This window comes from Notamacropus eugenii, chromosome 1, assembly GCF_028372415.1.
Source record: "Notamacropus eugenii isolate mMacEug1 chromosome 1, mMacEug1.pri_v2, whole genome shotgun sequence".
In the NCBI taxonomy this organism is placed as follows: domain Eukaryota; kingdom Metazoa; phylum Chordata; class Mammalia; order Diprotodontia; family Macropodidae; genus Notamacropus; species Notamacropus eugenii.
In genome coordinates this window covers 403,098,833-403,115,829 of record NC_092872.1, presented here as the reverse complement: position 1 = coordinate 403,115,829, position 16,997 = coordinate 403,098,833, and the positions used below count along the sequence as shown (strand labels likewise).

Sequence of the window (16,997 nt, the reverse complement as noted above, 5' to 3'; positions counted from 1 at the left end):
TCACCTGTGGCTCCAAGAAGTTGTAGCATTCAAAGTAGTCAAATCCCAGTAAAACCATCTAGGCAGATGGGCTAAACCAGGTTGAAGCCTCAAATGCTTTGGTGAATTAGGGGAATATCTACCCCACTTTGGAATGAGCTCATAAGAACAATTTGTCCCAACCACCATGAAGGTGGTAGAAGCAGTTGCCCAGCATCCTGGGCCTTCCCCAGTTGTCTTGACTTTTGTCTTGTCATTGAACTTCAATGGCTCTGGAAGAGGGAGTGAGGCTGGCCACTTTCTGCAACTTGGCCTTGCTTAAAACCAATTCATGAGCAAGTCAAGACATCACCCATGATGCTATTGATTCTCTTTGAGAATGAAGGAGGAACAACAACAAAACACACACATACACATATACATGCTATATATATGCACTATATATAAACACAATTTTTATATGGTTATATTTATTTCTATCTATTGGAAGCAGGATTCAAACCTGGGTTTTCTGAATCCAAATCCAAAGTACTTTACAATGTTCTTTATAAAGAACCAAAGACCTTGAGGACCCAATCTAGCTGTGGTTGTGTGGTTTGTCTTTCCTTCTCAAAGAGGACCATGACATCAGTGAGATGATGACATGACTAGCAATTGACTTTGATTAGAGTGAGGGAAGGCTATGCAAAGTCATCAGTCTTACTTTCTCCTCCAGAGTCATCGGGGCTCAGAGGCACACATAGTGTAAAAAGTCATAGCTGTTTGTTGAGTAGGTTGTTAATATTCAGAGAGTACAGCTTGCCCCAGGAAGAGTTGAGAAGGGAGGGGAAAGAAACTGTCCCATGTGACCTTAGCCTGGGAAGCTAACCCTGTGGAGATGCATCCCAACAACTGGGCCCACAGATGCTCCAGTCATAGCTACTAAAGAGTCACAAAAGAAAGCTCTTATCACCCAAGTCTTGGCCCTATCAAATGGTTCAACATCAGAATCTGATGACATGGAAATGACATGAAAGAAAAGCCATCATCATCTGTTCTGCTGCTGCCTTCTAAGGAATAGGTGTGTGTATTTTGTATCTTATAGACCTTTTCATCGGACTTGCTGCTGTAACCTCCTGTATGTTTTGTCTCACTCATTAGGACATGAGCTCCTTGAGAGTAGGGACTGTCTTAGATTTTCTATTTATCAGTGCTTTGGACTTAGTGAGTGTTTAATAAATGTTTTATTCATGCATTCACGTTCAAAACCTTCATTGAACAGAATTATAATAATGAATAAGCAGAGCAGTATGGTGGGAGAGAGACAGATATAGAATGGAAGGATCTGGGTTTGAGTCTTGGCTGACATTTATGACCTTTGTGACTATAGGAGAGTCCTGAGCTCTCTGAGCCTCCGTTTCCTCATCTGTGGAATACATTGATTGGACTAAATGATTTCTAATGTCCCTACCAGTTACAGGTCCTATTGTCCAGAATAGCCTGTCATAGGCATAGCATATGCAGAGTTGCCCCTTTTACAGCAACATCAGTACACTGGATTCAGTTCAGAAAATCTATTAAACACCTACTCTATGTAGCTTCTGTACTCTAAGCTAGGGATAAAGAAAATGTGACAGTTCTCTCCCTCAAGGAGTTTACAGTTGGGGGGGAGGGGAAGAAACATGTGCAAATATGGTATAGATATAGTGACAAAGGAACAAACAAGAAAAATTTCCTAGGAAGCTTGAAGGAGGAAGAGATCATTTTAGCTGAATATTAGATATGGGTGGTGGATGAAGAAAGACTTCATAGATAAGGTAGCATCAAAGGTAGGCCTTCAAGGAGAAGGACCTCAACCCAAAGAGAGGCAGAGAGATTGCTTTATGGGCAAAGGGACCATCTGCAGGGAGTCTGAAGAGGCAAGGACAGCATCAGTCAGTAGTATGGAATAAGGAGTGTATATTAAAAAAAAAGAAAAGGAACATGTAATACAGCTAGAAAGGTTATTGAAGCAGGCTGAAAAGCTTTTATCTAAGAGGCAACAAGGAGTCCTAAAAGTGCCACAGTTTGATAGAACCCTACACTGGGAAGAGGAGTTTGATAAACTTTTGGTGGCTGGCCTAGAAAGGGAAAGGACCACAGGGCAGGGAGAGAGGTTAGGTGGCTATTAGACTAGTCCAAGTGAGATGTGATGAGGAACTGGGCTAGAGTGGGGAAGTGGGATTGAAGAAGAGACAATGAATGAGATTTGACAATTTCCCATTTGGTTGGGAAGGATGGGGGTGGAGAAGTAAGACTAAAGAAGCCTGAGGTTTTTGAGTTTGGGTCTACCTACTATATGAAAAGCAAAACTTATCTTAAAATCTTAAAATTTGATTCTCCATTCCTTTAAACCATTGTTCCCAATGGCATTAATGCTACTCAATAAATTGGCCTTTTGGCTTTAGATAAGACGTGCCTTACTAGGCTGAGTTAAAATAGCACACATGCCATTTGCTTTGTACAGTGCTTGAAATAAGAAGTATTATTGGCTGTAGTTTCTACCCCACCCACATGTCTGCTTTTCCATATCAACCAGTCTTTTGAGGAAAAGATTAGATGAGGCATTAAGACAGTTATGTGTAGTAAGAAAGAAAAGGTAGGTGAAAGCCAGACTGTTCAAGTCCTCAAATACTAGGATCAGGAGTTTCTATTTTACCCATTAGACAACAGGTTAAAAATTGGAGCTCTTTGAGTGGAAGAGAGGGATTATGTGGTCAGGCATCTGGATTTTTCTGGCAGCTGTGTATAAAGGATGTTGTAGCACCAAGCCCTAGGAAAACAGGCCTTGGAATGTGTGATATGTTTTTACCTGCTTATTGAATCCAGACCCATTGGGGATCATTTTTAGCCACATTTCCCAAGAAGTGAATCATCTGATTTGATTATCAGGATTTTATTCCACTTATATGAATAACCATGGAAAAGAACTTGAACCAATGATGTAAAGGTGTGAGCTAATACAAGTAGGTAAATTGGAACTGACTGAATGAGCAGACAAAAAGAATATTGGTGATTTCAATGGAAACAAAATTAGGATCTTCATTGTAGAGCTGAAGGGACTCTCCACTTTTAGCCCAAGTTAGTCACGATTAAACTGAGGTCCAGGGAGGTTTGTTCTTTTAATTTTAATTTTTTTGTTTTTGGAGGCAATTTGGGATTAAGTGACTTGCCCAAGGGTCACACAGCTAGTAAGAGTATGAGGCCAGATTTGAATTGAGGTTCTGCTGACACCAGGGCCCATGGTCTATCCACAGAGTGACCTACGTGCCCCAGGGAGGTTTAAATGGATTGCCTCAAGATCACCCAGGAAAGCACTGGAGGTCAGATTTGAACGAAGGTTTCCTGACTCCAGAAATAGTGCACTATTGACTGTGCCTTACTGCCTTGTTGATGTCAACCCAAAGGAAGATCTTTCCTGGAATGTCCCTGACATCTGTCTCTGGCCCTGTCCCACTCAACATTTTAATCAATGATTGGGACAAAGCATAGATAACCGGCTTATCAAATGACACAGACTGGGAAGGACAGCTAACAAAATGGAGTGCAATCAATATGTATGTACACATATACATATTTTGGGCTAGAAGAATGAGCTGAATCTAATAAAATGAAATTTAATGAGGATGAATATAACGGGGCCCAAAAAATGAACTGCACAAGTACAGGGTGGGAGAGATGGGTCTAGACAACAGTTGGCATGGCATTTTGATGGGCTACAAGCTCCATGTGAGTCAACCGTGTAAGCTGGAGCCAACAATGCTGAGGCTGCCTTAGTCTGAATGAACAGAGTGCAGCCAGGAGGAAGGTGATGGTCTCATTGTCCTCTGCCCTGCTTAGAAAGATGGAGCACGAAGTTTGTTTCATTCAGGTCACCATGTTTTTAGGAAGAATTTTGACAAACTCTACTGTGTTCAGGGCTGGGTAACAGAATAGAGAGGGGATTAGAAAATGTCTTTGGGCATAAATGGAAGGAATTGAGAATTATTTTGCCTTGAGAAGAAAGGGGGGGAGGCCTAGGGGGGACAAGATTGTTGTCTTCAAACATCTGAAGGGCTGTCATGTGAAAGAGTACTTCAGTCAGTAAGCTATGAGCTAGGAACTGTTTGTTTCCCCAGAGGTCAGAACTGGGTGCGTGATGGATAGCAGAGACACAGGTTAAAGCTTGAAGTAAGGGAAGAGGTATGGATCTCTATTGTCCTTCTACTCCAGGGCACACCCAATACATAGAGTGGTCATTTGGTTTCCTGATCTTTTTTGTAATACACTTAAAATATGAAGGGAAAAAAATCAACCAAGAACACCAGTCTCTCTCCTCTTCCCCACCATCCTGACTTGTTTTCCCTTCAGTCAGGGTGCAGACACTCAACTACCCAATTCAAGATTTGAGTGTAGCTCATTACAAGTCAAGAAACCTGAATTCAGAGCTGGAAGTGACCCTACGGATCCAAATTCCCTCACTCACAGAACGTCAAAGTGATTTGTCAGGATTCAAAGTTAATACTCTTCCCACTTCTATCAGAAAAATTAGAGAACCCTCTGTAACTTATTCCAATCTTTTTACCATGGCTAGGGGTAAAGGCAGAGGAGGGAGGGCAGAGACAGATTATATAAACCAGGAGAGTTTCTAAGAAATTAATCCTCCTTTGCTACATACACACAAAAACTCCCCTGCTCCCCAGCTCCTACCTCCAGGCTCCCAAGGGCTCACATCTATGATCCAGGACCTAGATATGTTTAGAGATAACCCATTCCCAATCTGACACACCTGCTTGAAGCACAGGGTCAAGAAAAGGATCAAAGCAACAGGACATCTAACCAAACCAAATGCTGTACAGGTCACAGCATGAGAAAAGATTGGCCAACCCAAGCCTCCCACCCACAGCCACGCACCATGTCATTTTAGATAATCTGTTCGTTTGTTTTTAATTGTTGAGGCAGTAATACTTGGTTCATGGAACTGCAATATACAGAGAGGTGAAATAAATAGCTTATATATATATAATATATATATAATATAGCTGGTTTTAAAATATTCCCTTATCATTGGTGTACTAGATCATTTGAGTCACTGAATGTAATTAGCAGCATTCTCCAGAACTGAGAGCGATGCAGGGTCACGGAGCTAGGACGGAGCCGTCTGTCGTCAGAAGGTCGATGCGCTGAGAACTCCAAGGACACGCCATCCCCGCGCGGTGTCGCCATCTTGTCTCTACACAGCTTGCAGCAGACAATAAATAAATGACTGCAAACCAGAGATTTTTGTTTGATGGAAGGGTGGGACGAGGATGGGGAGAGGAGAAGGGTAGTCCGTGGAGTGTTTCTTTTTTGAGGAGGGATGGGGGTGTTGTTTTTTTTTCCAGTAACTGGAAAAAAAGGACTTTGGTTTCCCTTGTTTGTTGGTTCCTTTAATAAAGTTCTCTGGGGACCAGCTTAAAGTTGTCTGTTCCGAAAGAGAAATGAGCACCCAGTCCACTTAAGTTAGATAAGTCTTTTGTTGTGGGTGGTTTGAAGTCAACAATAAATCCTTATCGCTTCCCCTAGCGTTTGGGTTCAGTTTTTTTTTCTTTTAAACACAATGTACAAAAATAGAATTTCTTCCTTATTTTAATGTAAAAATATTTCTCTGATGCAGTTTTTGTGTGTGTGTGTGTGCGTGCGTGTGTGTGTGTGTGTGTGTGTGTGTGTGTGTGTGTGTGTGTGTGTGTGTGTGTGTGGTATATGGTTGCCCCATCCTGAGGGGACTGGTGGGGCCGGCTGCTCTAGCCAGGGTGGGTAGGCCGGATGCGCCTCGTCCGCTTGGTCACTGTTGTATACTTGAAGGGCTTCTGCAGCTCAGCTTGGCCCTTGGGGTAGCGCTTCATAAAGTGGACATCCTGCTGATTCTCTCTAGTCTTGGGGCCCTTCCTCGGTCGCCCCTTCTTGGTGAAGCCCACATACCAGCCTGTGTACTTGGCAGACATCAGTGCTGTGTAATTGTTCTCCAGGACCTTCTCGATGAAGACGCACTCTTTGCTGGTGCCATCAGGCTGCAAAGAAGGGGAGAAAAGAAATACAGAGAGGTGAGAAAAGAGCAGATAGGATACTATACACACCTTCCCTATCATGACCCTTTTGTTCCAGCCAGATGGGTTTCCTCCCTGTGCTCTCAAGCTGCCTAGGCCTGCTGATGCTATCTGCCTTCTCTCCCACCCCAAACTAATGTAGAAAACTCTCTCCTTTTCTTCCCTAAAAGTATAAACTACCCATTTTTTAAGGCACAGTTCATATCTCACCCCTCCATAAAGATCACTCCAGGCCACAGTGATGCCTGCTACCTCTGAATTCCTGTAACATCTTCACTTGACTCTATCATCCCCTCAGGCTCTTGTCCTGTATCTCTTCTCCCTTTCATAGACTAACTCCTAGAAAGTGTAGTCTAATACTCTCAAATAGCATCTATTTTTTCATCTCCCACTCACTTCTCAATTCCTTCAAGTCTGTCTCCCATCCCCCTAGGTTTTAACATCCTGCTCTCCTGAAACTCCTTTGTGTTTATTTATTAATTTTTGTCAACATGTTGGATTCTCAAGTAGAATGTAGACTTCTTGAGAGCATAGTTTCATTTTTTTTTTGTCTTTTTACTTCTAGTGCCTTGTACATAGTAGGCATGTGAATAGTGAATAGAATGTTGAGCCTGGAATACAGAAGACCTGAGTTTGAATCCAGCCTCAGACGCTTACTAGCTGGGCAAGCCACCCAACTTCTCTCTGCCTCAGTTTCCTCATCTGCAAAATAATAACAGCATCCACCTCTCACAGTTATCCTGAGGATCAAATGGGATATTTGGAAAGTGTTCAGCACAGTGGCGCTTAATTACCATTTATCTGTTCTTTTCCTTCCTTTCTTCCTTCTTTCCTTCCTATCTAACACCCAATCCAAGGGGCCTTCTTCCAATCATTGCTTCTCATTATCATTTTAATTCGCTTTTTGAAAATAATACACATGTACTTTATTTTGCTAGTCCACTGTAAGTTCTTTGACGGCAGCTCTTCAGTACCCCAATACTTCTTTGCATACCACAAACCTAGCTCATTCATTGTCTGAGTGGACATCTGTCAGATTCCTACTGTGTGCACGTTCATAATGCAAGGATAAGGAAGATTTGTCTTATTCTCGTGGAATTTACAATCTAGCATATTGTAACAAGTGGCACGTATTAGGAGATCAATAAATACCTGCTGGGTGTTCTGTTCATTATCCTGTTTCCTATAGCTTCTCTCAGTTCTGTCCAGGCTAACTATTGCCAATCCCTAAGAATTTATTGAGCAAAGACCAAATAAGATCATATGTACGAAGTTCTTTGTAAACTTTAAAGTGGTATACAAATGGATGTAATACCTGGTCTGGAGTCCGGGAACCTGATTAAAATCCAGTCTTGGACCCTGACAAGTTATGTGATACAGAGCAGTCATTTAACCTCTATTTGCCTCAGTTTCCCCATCTGTAAAATGGGGGTAATAATAGCTCCTACCTCCCCTGGTTGCTGTGAGAATCAGATGAGATCATAATTGTAAAGCACTTAGCATAGTGCCTGGCAATACAATAAGCATTACATGAACATTACTACTTACTACTACTACTACTACCATTATAGATCTCTATCCTAGGGTACCAGCTCCAAGTCGGAATAGGACCCACCCAGCCAAGCTCTCCTTACTTCAACTCTCACGCTTTTTCCTCAATGCCCACATGCAACTGGGGTCTGTATGTCTGGCCTGACCCCTACCCTGTCAAAGTCTCCCATCGAATCTGCAATTTGACAACTTCTCTAAACCCTCCCTGCTTGTCTTTCTGTCTCCCACCCTTATTTTTCTCCATTTACCCCATTTCCTCAGTTCCCTCACTCTCTCATCCTCCCTACATCTTAGCCCTACAGGGTCTCTACTGTTTTTGTAATACATTCCACCCAAAGACTCCAAATATGCCACATGGCCAGACCCTCTGGGTGGGGCTAGAAAAGAGTAATCAAGGGTTTTAGGAGATAATAGAGTACAGGTGGAGACCATTTAAGGCCAACCAGGGTTTTTTCTAAGTGACTTTTATAATCATTGCCTGGGTCTGTGCTGCCTTTGGCCCCACTCTACCTATAGGAAACAATCCATTAGATTATAAGCTCCTTGAGGACAGTCTTTTGACTCTTTGTATCTCTAACATTTAGCACACAGCAAGCACTTAATAAAGTTTATTGAACTGAGATGCCACCCAAACTGTGTGGCAAGGAAAGAAGGGGATCTGGAAAAAGAGCCCCAACTTTTCATCCAACAGACCTGCCCTGATCCTACTCTCCCAGCAGAAAGGACCTTAAATCTCCCATTTCCAGAAATCCTAGTCAGCCCATCAGGGGCCTCTGCACAGCCCTGACAGAGATCATTGCAAGGTCGAAAAAAGCACAAATCCCAGGCTGGAAGGATATATTAATATTTCTTGGGTTTCCAAGAGCTTCTCCAAACTTAGCCAGAACATACTCCTCGTTATGGACCAATTCTCAGCCAAGTTGGAAATCTCAAGGTCAGTCTGTTTTTTTGTTTTTGGGGGGGTTTTTTTAGACTAAGTAGAGAGTTCCAACCTTTTGTTTGAAGTGGGAAACTGAAGTTTTTTTTTTCCCTTTCAGGTTTTCATAACTTACTGATGACTCCAAGGATTTCTCCCAAATGCTTCCAGTAACATTCACCTTCGAGTTGAGAATGAGCATGGATACTTCAGTGCTGAACTTTTTGAAAACTTATAAACAAATACAAAATGCTCTTCCAAGATAAAGTGTTTCATGGAAATTGCTGAGAGTTCAGGGAGCATGTGGCAGGGGGTGTGTATATGCATGTGTGTCCTTGTGTGTGGGTGTGTTTGCATTTAGTAGGAGGAAAGAGGAGACTCATTAGAGACTGGGAAAGAAGTTGGACATTAGAAAGGGGGTGCTGGTGTTCACAGAGGACTTGGGAGATAAATAATAATGACCCACATTCAAAGGTATCCAGATTCTTGGGGATGCATTAAATATTAGAAGGAAGAATATGGATGTTAAGATCCCAAGGGACACCATATCTGACCTAAAGCCAAACAGTTTGGTCACTCAAGAAAATGTCAGTAGTGGTAAGGAACCTAAGAAAATGCCCAAAAGTTCAAAATTAAAAAAAAAAAAACAAACAAAAAACTCTACTTATTCCTGGTTCCAGTAACCATGTAAAAAGAAAAGGGAGAGACCTACTGGCTAGACTCTGAGAGAAGAAAGCTTTGGAGACTTCTAATCCTCCTTTTCTCTCTCATCACTTAACTGAATTTCTATTCATACATTTAAAACTCATCTCAAAATTCCCTGTCTCCAAAAGGCTCCTCTTGATATATTCTCATTTCCTCTCTTCCTCTCTCTTTTTCTCTCTCTTCCTCTCACACACCACCTCAACCTGATTCAACAACAGTCTTCCCCAAGGCTTCTACACCAGTCCTTCTTTGAGTGGGCCTCCTGTGGCATTTTGTTTTGTTGTACAGCTCTTTCTATAACACCAAGAGTGAAGAATTTCTCCCAAGTCTGGGTGTCCCAGGCCTTGTTAACTGGCAGTGCCTGGCAGACCCCACCACTCCCTCCCAAGGGTAATCTGCTCCAGAACAGGGAAAGGGGCTTCAGAGCACTCTAGTTAAAGCCTTTAGTGAGTTACTGGCCCACTGAAGGTTGTGAGCCTTCAATTAATCAATAAAAATTTATTAAGCTCCTACTATGTGCCAGTTACTGTGCTAAGCGCTAGGCAAACAAAAAGAGGCAAAAGACAGTCCCTACCCTCAAGGAGCTCATAGTCACTTCCCAGTTTGTCAAGAAATGCCTATAAACCATAGAGGGCAGAATTCTCTAGCATCAAAAATAGAAGATTATAAAACATGTGACTTATTTCACTGCCCTGACATATTGCCCCCTTAAGAGGCTACCTAGTTTTCCTAGTCTATCCTCAAGTCCCTCCCCATGCTCATTTCTCCCTTGCAGAGTTTTCTTCCCAAGCAAAGATGGAAGCCAAATCTTCTCAAATAAAATGCAGGCTTATAGGCAACTCCCTGTAAGCCCCTGTGGGCTAATGGAAAAGGAGCTGGACTCTGGAGGAACTTTTGAGACCCAGGGCCAAGTGCCAGCTTAGATGCTCACAACATAGCTGACTAGGTGAGTCACTCAGGTTCTCTAAGCCTCAGTTTCCTCATCTGTTAAATGGAGTTTATCTATAATATCTGTTCTGCTGACTTCAGAAGGATGGTTTGAGGAAAGCATTCATCCTTAAAGTGCAATGGAAATAAAAGCTGTTGTCATAAACCAGTCCTGATGACATCTCATTTGTTCTTTCACCAGCAGGAATGGGGCAGAAGATCAAGTCCAGGCAAACTCACCTATCTGCCCCCTCAGACTGGTCTCTGCCTTTTCACTCCTTCAGGCGCCACCCTGGCACAGAACATGGTGACTCCTCCATGAGGCCTTTGCCAGTGGCTGGCTCCTCCCTCACAGCTGCCAGAGAATCTCTCTCAAATGACTTGCATGTTCCCTTTCTAAAGTTCATAAATTGACACTACATGAATCAAAGCTAAATTCAGTCTAGAAGCTGCTCCTTCCTCAAACTTTAGACTGAAAATTTTAAAAACAATTATGAACTTCCCAGAACATCTAGTCAGATGCTTTCATTTTCTCGAGTCTCAGTTCTTGTTACCCCCCCAACACACTTCTCTTCCTCCAGTAGAGTCAAAATCTATCCTTCCTTTTCTACCTCACCCCCATCGTGCTGTTTCCCACCGCCATCCCTCACTGCTCCTATTTCTCCTCTGCCATTTTCCAATCATGTCCTGTCCTTTCTACCTCCACCCAGGTCATCTATCCTCCATGCCTGAAACACCCTTCTTCCCTCTCCTACATAGTTTAGAAAACCTCTCTTCCTTCAAGCCCACCTTAGCTGCCTATACTATTGACGTGTGTGTGTGTGTGTGTGTGTGTGTGTGTGTGTGTGTACGTATTACACATTATTGATATATATTGCTATAACTCTATACTATTTCTGAAATGATCAAGCCCTCCTCCAATTTTTGCAATTCACTTTGAATTTCTACTTTGCTGTTCTCATTCATTATTGAATTATACATATCTATGTAGTCCTCTCATTCCTCTGGTCCCCTTGTTACACTGCAAACTCACTGAAGGCAGGAAGTCTGTAATATTCATTTTTGTATTCTTGGACTGAACATAGTGCTTTGCCCATAGAAAGAGCTTAAAAAATGTTTATCTGACATTTTAAATGAACTTGTAATGTTAAAAGCATTGGATGTGAACCCAGGTCTTATATTCACTGGGATAAATAAGGCATGGATCCAGATAAGCATGATGTTAATTGAGCTAGGGCTTGGTAAAGGTATTTTCAGGGGGCTTTCCTCCCTTCCCTGGATCTCTGTCACCTCATCTGTAAAATCAGGGAGGTTGGACTGGTAATCTCCTAAACCTCATCATCCTTTGAGATTTTTCCTTTGTTCTTATTCTACAGAGCTTCAAATTTATTGGGGTTCAGTCACATGCTCTGGATCATATTATCCTTGAGGACAGAAGCGAGGTCTTTAGGAGGCAGCAGGAAAGGTCTAGGGTAGAGGGAGGATCCTTCACAGGGCAAGACCCAGACAGGTGAATTTTCAGAGGATGACTCATTGGCTGAAAGTCAACCCCATGCTACCAAAGATTCTGCTAGGACCTGGAAGAGGTGACCCAGGAGGGGAAAGGCAGGGGAAAGGCAGGGGAAGAGGCTCATGAGGAGAAGGAGGAAAGTTAAAATGGAAAAGGACTCAGACAAGGAGGAGGGGAGAAGGTCAGAAGAGAGAGGTAGCTCTGAGGGGTGGGAGGGGAACAGTGATCGAAGGTTGATGCCAACTGTACAGTCACCAATATTAATGAACAGAAGAGAGGGTGAGAATGCAGGAAACAGAAGACGGCTCCCGTGGAAGGGGTGAGTCATCAAGGCAGGCGGGAGGGGTTCAGACTGGCGGACTGGGGCTGCTCTTTTGACCCCGTGGATGGCTAGCCTTGGCTGGAAAGGAGCTGTACAGGACTTGAGAGCAGCTCCTGCCTGGCCAGGTCCCATAACCGTCCCTGGTGGGTCTAGCTCTTTGTAGGTGATCATGAGAAACAAACAAAAAATATTTATTATAATAAAATAAAAAGTACTAAACTCAAAGCAGGTTTGTGCCTGGGAAACATCCCAAGATGCTGAGTGGGAAAGAGAACAAAGCAGAAGTGAGGGATTATGCAGGGCAAAGCAACAGGAAACAAATGGAGGGGAGACACAGTCCCCACCCCCAGCATCCCTCCGGAGTCCCTCCAGTGGCTGTGGGACCCACTGGGGCTGGGTCCCCAGGAAACTTGGCCCACCATGATCTACTATACCCCTTAGTCCAGAGAAGCACCCCCTCCTCTGACACCCCCCCCATGCCCAGCCACAAAAGCAGTGGAAACTGGATCACTAATTAAAAACACACTCTTTAGCATCAAGAAGACTTCCTATAATGTTTCTGCTCTTGAGAAGTTAATGTGGGCAGTGTGTCTGGAATCTTTTCCTTCCAAATACAGTATTGTACAAAGCTAGTGAGGATCCTTCCCTCCTCCTGACTCTGGCCTCCTGCCTGTTGCACATTTGTCATCCACCTACACCTACTCTATCAGGACTGTGAGGAGATGCCAGGGGTGGGGGGGGGGCTAGTTCAGTGTCCCCTGGAGGTGTTAGGACCCACTGCTGGACTAGAGCATCACCATCCAACCATTCAAACACTCTCACTGCCCTTGGAGATGTGTGTCTGGAGACCCAGACACAAGTGCTTTGGATCTCCCCCCCAAAAAAACTGCTGGAGGCCTCTTGAGTCACAGGATCATATAACTGGGAGCAGGGAAAAGCTTTCAGAATTTATCCAGCCTAAACCTCTTCATTTTTGAGGCCCAAGGAAGTAGAGTAATTTGCCTGGGGTCACAGAGGCTGTGTTTGCTAGAGCGACTATCTGGTTCTCTTGTCTTCAGATCCAGTGCTCACTCCTTCCCAATCTGATTTCTAGAAGTTTATCTTCTAAAATCCAGCTCCAGAACTCCTGCTTGTAAACCTGGAGATGCCAGTATGGGGAAAAATGGGTTTGAGGTGGGGGGTGTCTAACTGAGGCTAGCAGAGCATGTGCCCAGGGAAGGACAAATTCATTCCACACATAACCATCAGCACTAAGAGGTCGCCAGAGAAACCAGATTATTAACAAAATTAATAACATTAAAAAAAATATTCCCCTTACCTCTCCCCCATAAAAGGAAAAACACAATGGAACCTTTTTTTTGACTGAGGAGGTGGGTGGGTGGACACAAAAGCCCACACCACCATCAGCAAAGCCCCAGTGTGCTAACCAAGCAAACTTTCTCACTAGTAACTTTGCTCCAAATAATTTCTTTCATTCCACTATTGTGCAGGGATCCTGCCACCAACCGGTAATAAAATCTCCTTGTAATGCTAGAACCATGAGGCCTCAGTGCTGATGCAGACATTCGGACTGCATGGTTCTGCTGTCCTACCACGGTTATTAAAACAAGCACTGAGCCTCTCACCTGCCAAAGCTCCCTTCTACAATCTAAGTACAAAAGTGGCCAAGCCACCTATTCTGGGTGGAAACTCCCTTGGAAGAGGATAACCCATTGGTCAGCTAGGTGATATCACAAATACAGCCCTGGATTTGAAGCTGGGAAGACCTAAGTTCAAATTCAGCCTCGCACACTTACTGGCTAGTAATCCTGGGGACGTCCACTCTCTCATCCCCAGTTTCCTCATCTGTAAAATGGGATAATAACAGGATTTACCTCCCAGGGTTGTTGGGAGGATCAAATGAGCCTCCTTAAATGATCCTTAAAGTCCTATATAAATGAGTTATTTATCATCAGCAGCCTGCTCATCTGCAGAACAGAGTCCTCTAACAAACCAGTCAGTAATAAACCTTTGTCAAGATGTCTAGTTTAACATTTCGGGGAAGTTAGGGAGACAGGGGTGAGGAGAATGACACAGATGATAGAGACAAGGGTGGTGAGAATTCCACATTCCCCATGTCCTGCTTTTCATTTGGGCTGACAGGCAGGGTCCTGGACACATCATTACAGTTTCACAGTCATCGCTCCAAGGTAACGCTCAAGTTACAAATGAATTAATAGGAAACACTTACCTTCCCCACGAGTTTGCCTTTCCTGTTCATGCAAAGGTAGAAGTCTGTCTCTTTGCCTTTGATCCGGACTTGACTGCCAAATGTGTCTGTTTCCACTAGAAGCTGAGCTTAGAAAGGGAGGGAAAAAAAGGCATTTTTTACCAGACTGTAGGAATGCTGAGAGGAGAGATCCTGAGCAGGCAGCTCTTGTTCCCCTCTCTGTCCCTGTCCCTTCTTTCTTCCCCCACCCCACTTTCCAGAATTCCCCAGTGCAAAGGGGATAGGAGAGGAAGGGTCCAATGTGGATCTCAGGAAAAACAGAATTCCAGCAACGTCCCCAACACCACTGCTATTTATGAATCATAGAAGGAGAGGCCCATTCCTTGGCTTCTTTCCCATTGTCCCCACCCCTCTAGAAAACGGGGTCTAGGGCTTCTTATCCCATCCCCAATTGAAGCAACTAAAGCCAATGCAAAAAAGTCTGGCTTTTTCTGATTCCCTGGAGCTGAACAGTAGCACCCAGTCCTCTCGGCTTCCTCCTGACTCCAGCAATTCTTCCTGGAAGGGTGGAGAGGGTGGGAGGGAGGGCAGATATACATACAAATCAGGGCCAAGAGTAGGTGAATGGATGGACTTCAGGGATAGACACAGACATAAACACACCTTGCCCTCCCTATGCATCATCATACAGTTCCCAGAACAGCTGGAACAGGCCCCCCAGGGAGAACATCTGGAAGATGAAGCACCTGCTAGTGCCTCCCTCCTTTTTCCCCTCCCAAGGCCCTAATGGTCAGGCCAGACCCACAGGGAAGGGAAGGGGTGGGAGAAGGGAAATGTAAGGACCCTGGAGGGAAGAAATGGGGTGGAGTTGTTCCAGAACAAGGAATTACCCCACCCCCAAGTTCGCCCCAGAAACTCTGTGGTCACTAAGGATCATGAGTCCCAATGACGACATTCAAAGTTAAGAGCTAATAAATAATCTGAGGGGGCAGGGGAGAAAAAGCCTGCTCTTGGATCGCCTGGGACCCTGAACCAAAATGAGTAGTGAAGTGACGGGTCACATAGATATCAACAGAATGGAGTGACAGGGAGGGCAGGAAGGGAAGGGTACTCAGGTCTGACTACAATAGGGTTGCAGCTGAACTGGGGACTTGGAATTCGGAGGGTGAGAGCTCGGACCCCAAACTCCTGAACCTGTCTCTTTACCTTTCTTCCCTCCTCTCCAGTTTTCTCTAGTAGCTGTCCATTCTCCATATTGTCCCCCCCAGCCCCCACCATCTCTTCATCTCTCTTCTGTTCCCTTGCCTTCACATATCGTCTGCCCAAAGAAATTTCATTTCACTGATAAGTAACTTGCTTTTCCTTAACACAAATCACCGCCTTGCATTCCTGAGTGCGGTATCCTTGGAGTTACAGCAAATGGACCACATTGCCCCTAAAACACACCGGGTATGAATAATATCCCGTCTGATTTTAATAAAAACACGCACACACACACACATACACAGACACACACACACATACACCTTAGGAGATGCCAGTGCCCTGCTGTGAAAATTAAAACCATCTGGAACTCACGATTTCCAATAATTAATCTAGCCCTACTTTGACACCACCACTAATTAAAATATGATACCCTCCTTTACACACACACACACACACACACACACACACACACACACACACACACACACAGAATTTACATAAAATTCAAAGATCTAATAAGAAATTAGTAATTCCAGAAACAAGTGGAACCTCATTCTCCTCTCTTCCCTTTCTCCAATACCCCCGTAGGTCTCAGACACCCAGGAAAAACTCACAGTAAAACGGGCTAGAGGTTCTGACCTCTTTATCTTAAACACCTCCATTCTGTTTCTTCTCCAAAGGACCCCAGTTTAGCCTTCTCTGCTCCATCCCTGAGGTTACAGGACCAAATTTTCCAGTGTCACTGAGAACTGTCTACCCTCTTCCCCCAACCCCACCCCTAGTCCCCAGCACTAGGACATCTGACATCAGTCCAGGTGCCAAATAGAAGGGATATGGTAAGGGAGAAGGGGAATTACCAGCCATGACTCTTATATAGGAGTGTCTTCCTGTTCACTGGAAAGAGGGCCTAGAAAGGGGACTGTTGATTCAAATCCAGGGTAAGTCGCGGAAAACTTGGCAAAGGCATTTTGAGGAGCCTGAGAGATATCTCAGCATTTAAGTCAGAATCAGCTGGCTCAGTTATTATTGTTTAAAATTCCTTAATGACTACATAGTCCAACATGTTTTCCTAAAATGAAAAAGAGAGGTGTGTTGGGGGAGGGGAGGAGTTGAAGGGTTTTTAGCTGGTGTTCCTAGCCCAAACACCTAGATCATTTACCCTGCAGCCCAAGAGCTCTCCATGGGTAGAACACAGCATTCCACATACCCACATTATACAGTATGTAAGGAACCCTGGACTTGGAGCTGGACACTCTAGACTTTATCTCTGCCCCATCACTCACTAGTTATGGGATATCCTGAAGGCAGCATAAGGGAATGGGGGAATGCTATATTTGGAATCAGAGGACCTGGGTTCGAATCCTGACTGCTTATCAACAAGCATTGATTAAGCATTTACTATATGTTAGGCACCGTGAGGGTCACTTACACTCTCTGCGTCTCAGTTTCCTCCTTTGTAAGATGAAAGGGTTGTGTTAAATGATCTCCCAAGATCCCTGTCAGTTCTAAAATTTTGCAGTTTTATTTAGCTGAGCATAAGGAACAACCTCCCAAGAAGGGAATGGGGACTACTCCAGAAAGGAGGCAGG

The 16,997-nt window shown here is 44.0% G+C and overlaps 1 protein-coding gene across 1 annotated transcript in view; it reads right to left on the bottom strand.

Annotated features, from left to right (window-relative positions):
- Positions 1–4,897: 4,897 nt before the first annotated feature.
- Positions 4,898–16,997, bottom strand: part of FGF18 (fibroblast growth factor 18) — a 49,138-nt gene continuing 37,038 nt past the window's right edge. Inside the window, exons 4-5 of the mRNA XM_072630958.1 lie at positions 14,224–14,330; positions 4,898–6,026 (exon numbers count right to left, since the gene is read on the bottom strand). Coding sequence (XP_072487059.1) covers positions 5,760–6,026; positions 14,224–14,330 — 374 coding nt within the window. The 3' untranslated portion in view covers positions 4,898–5,759. The remainder of the gene's footprint in view (positions 6,027–14,223; positions 14,331–16,997) is intronic.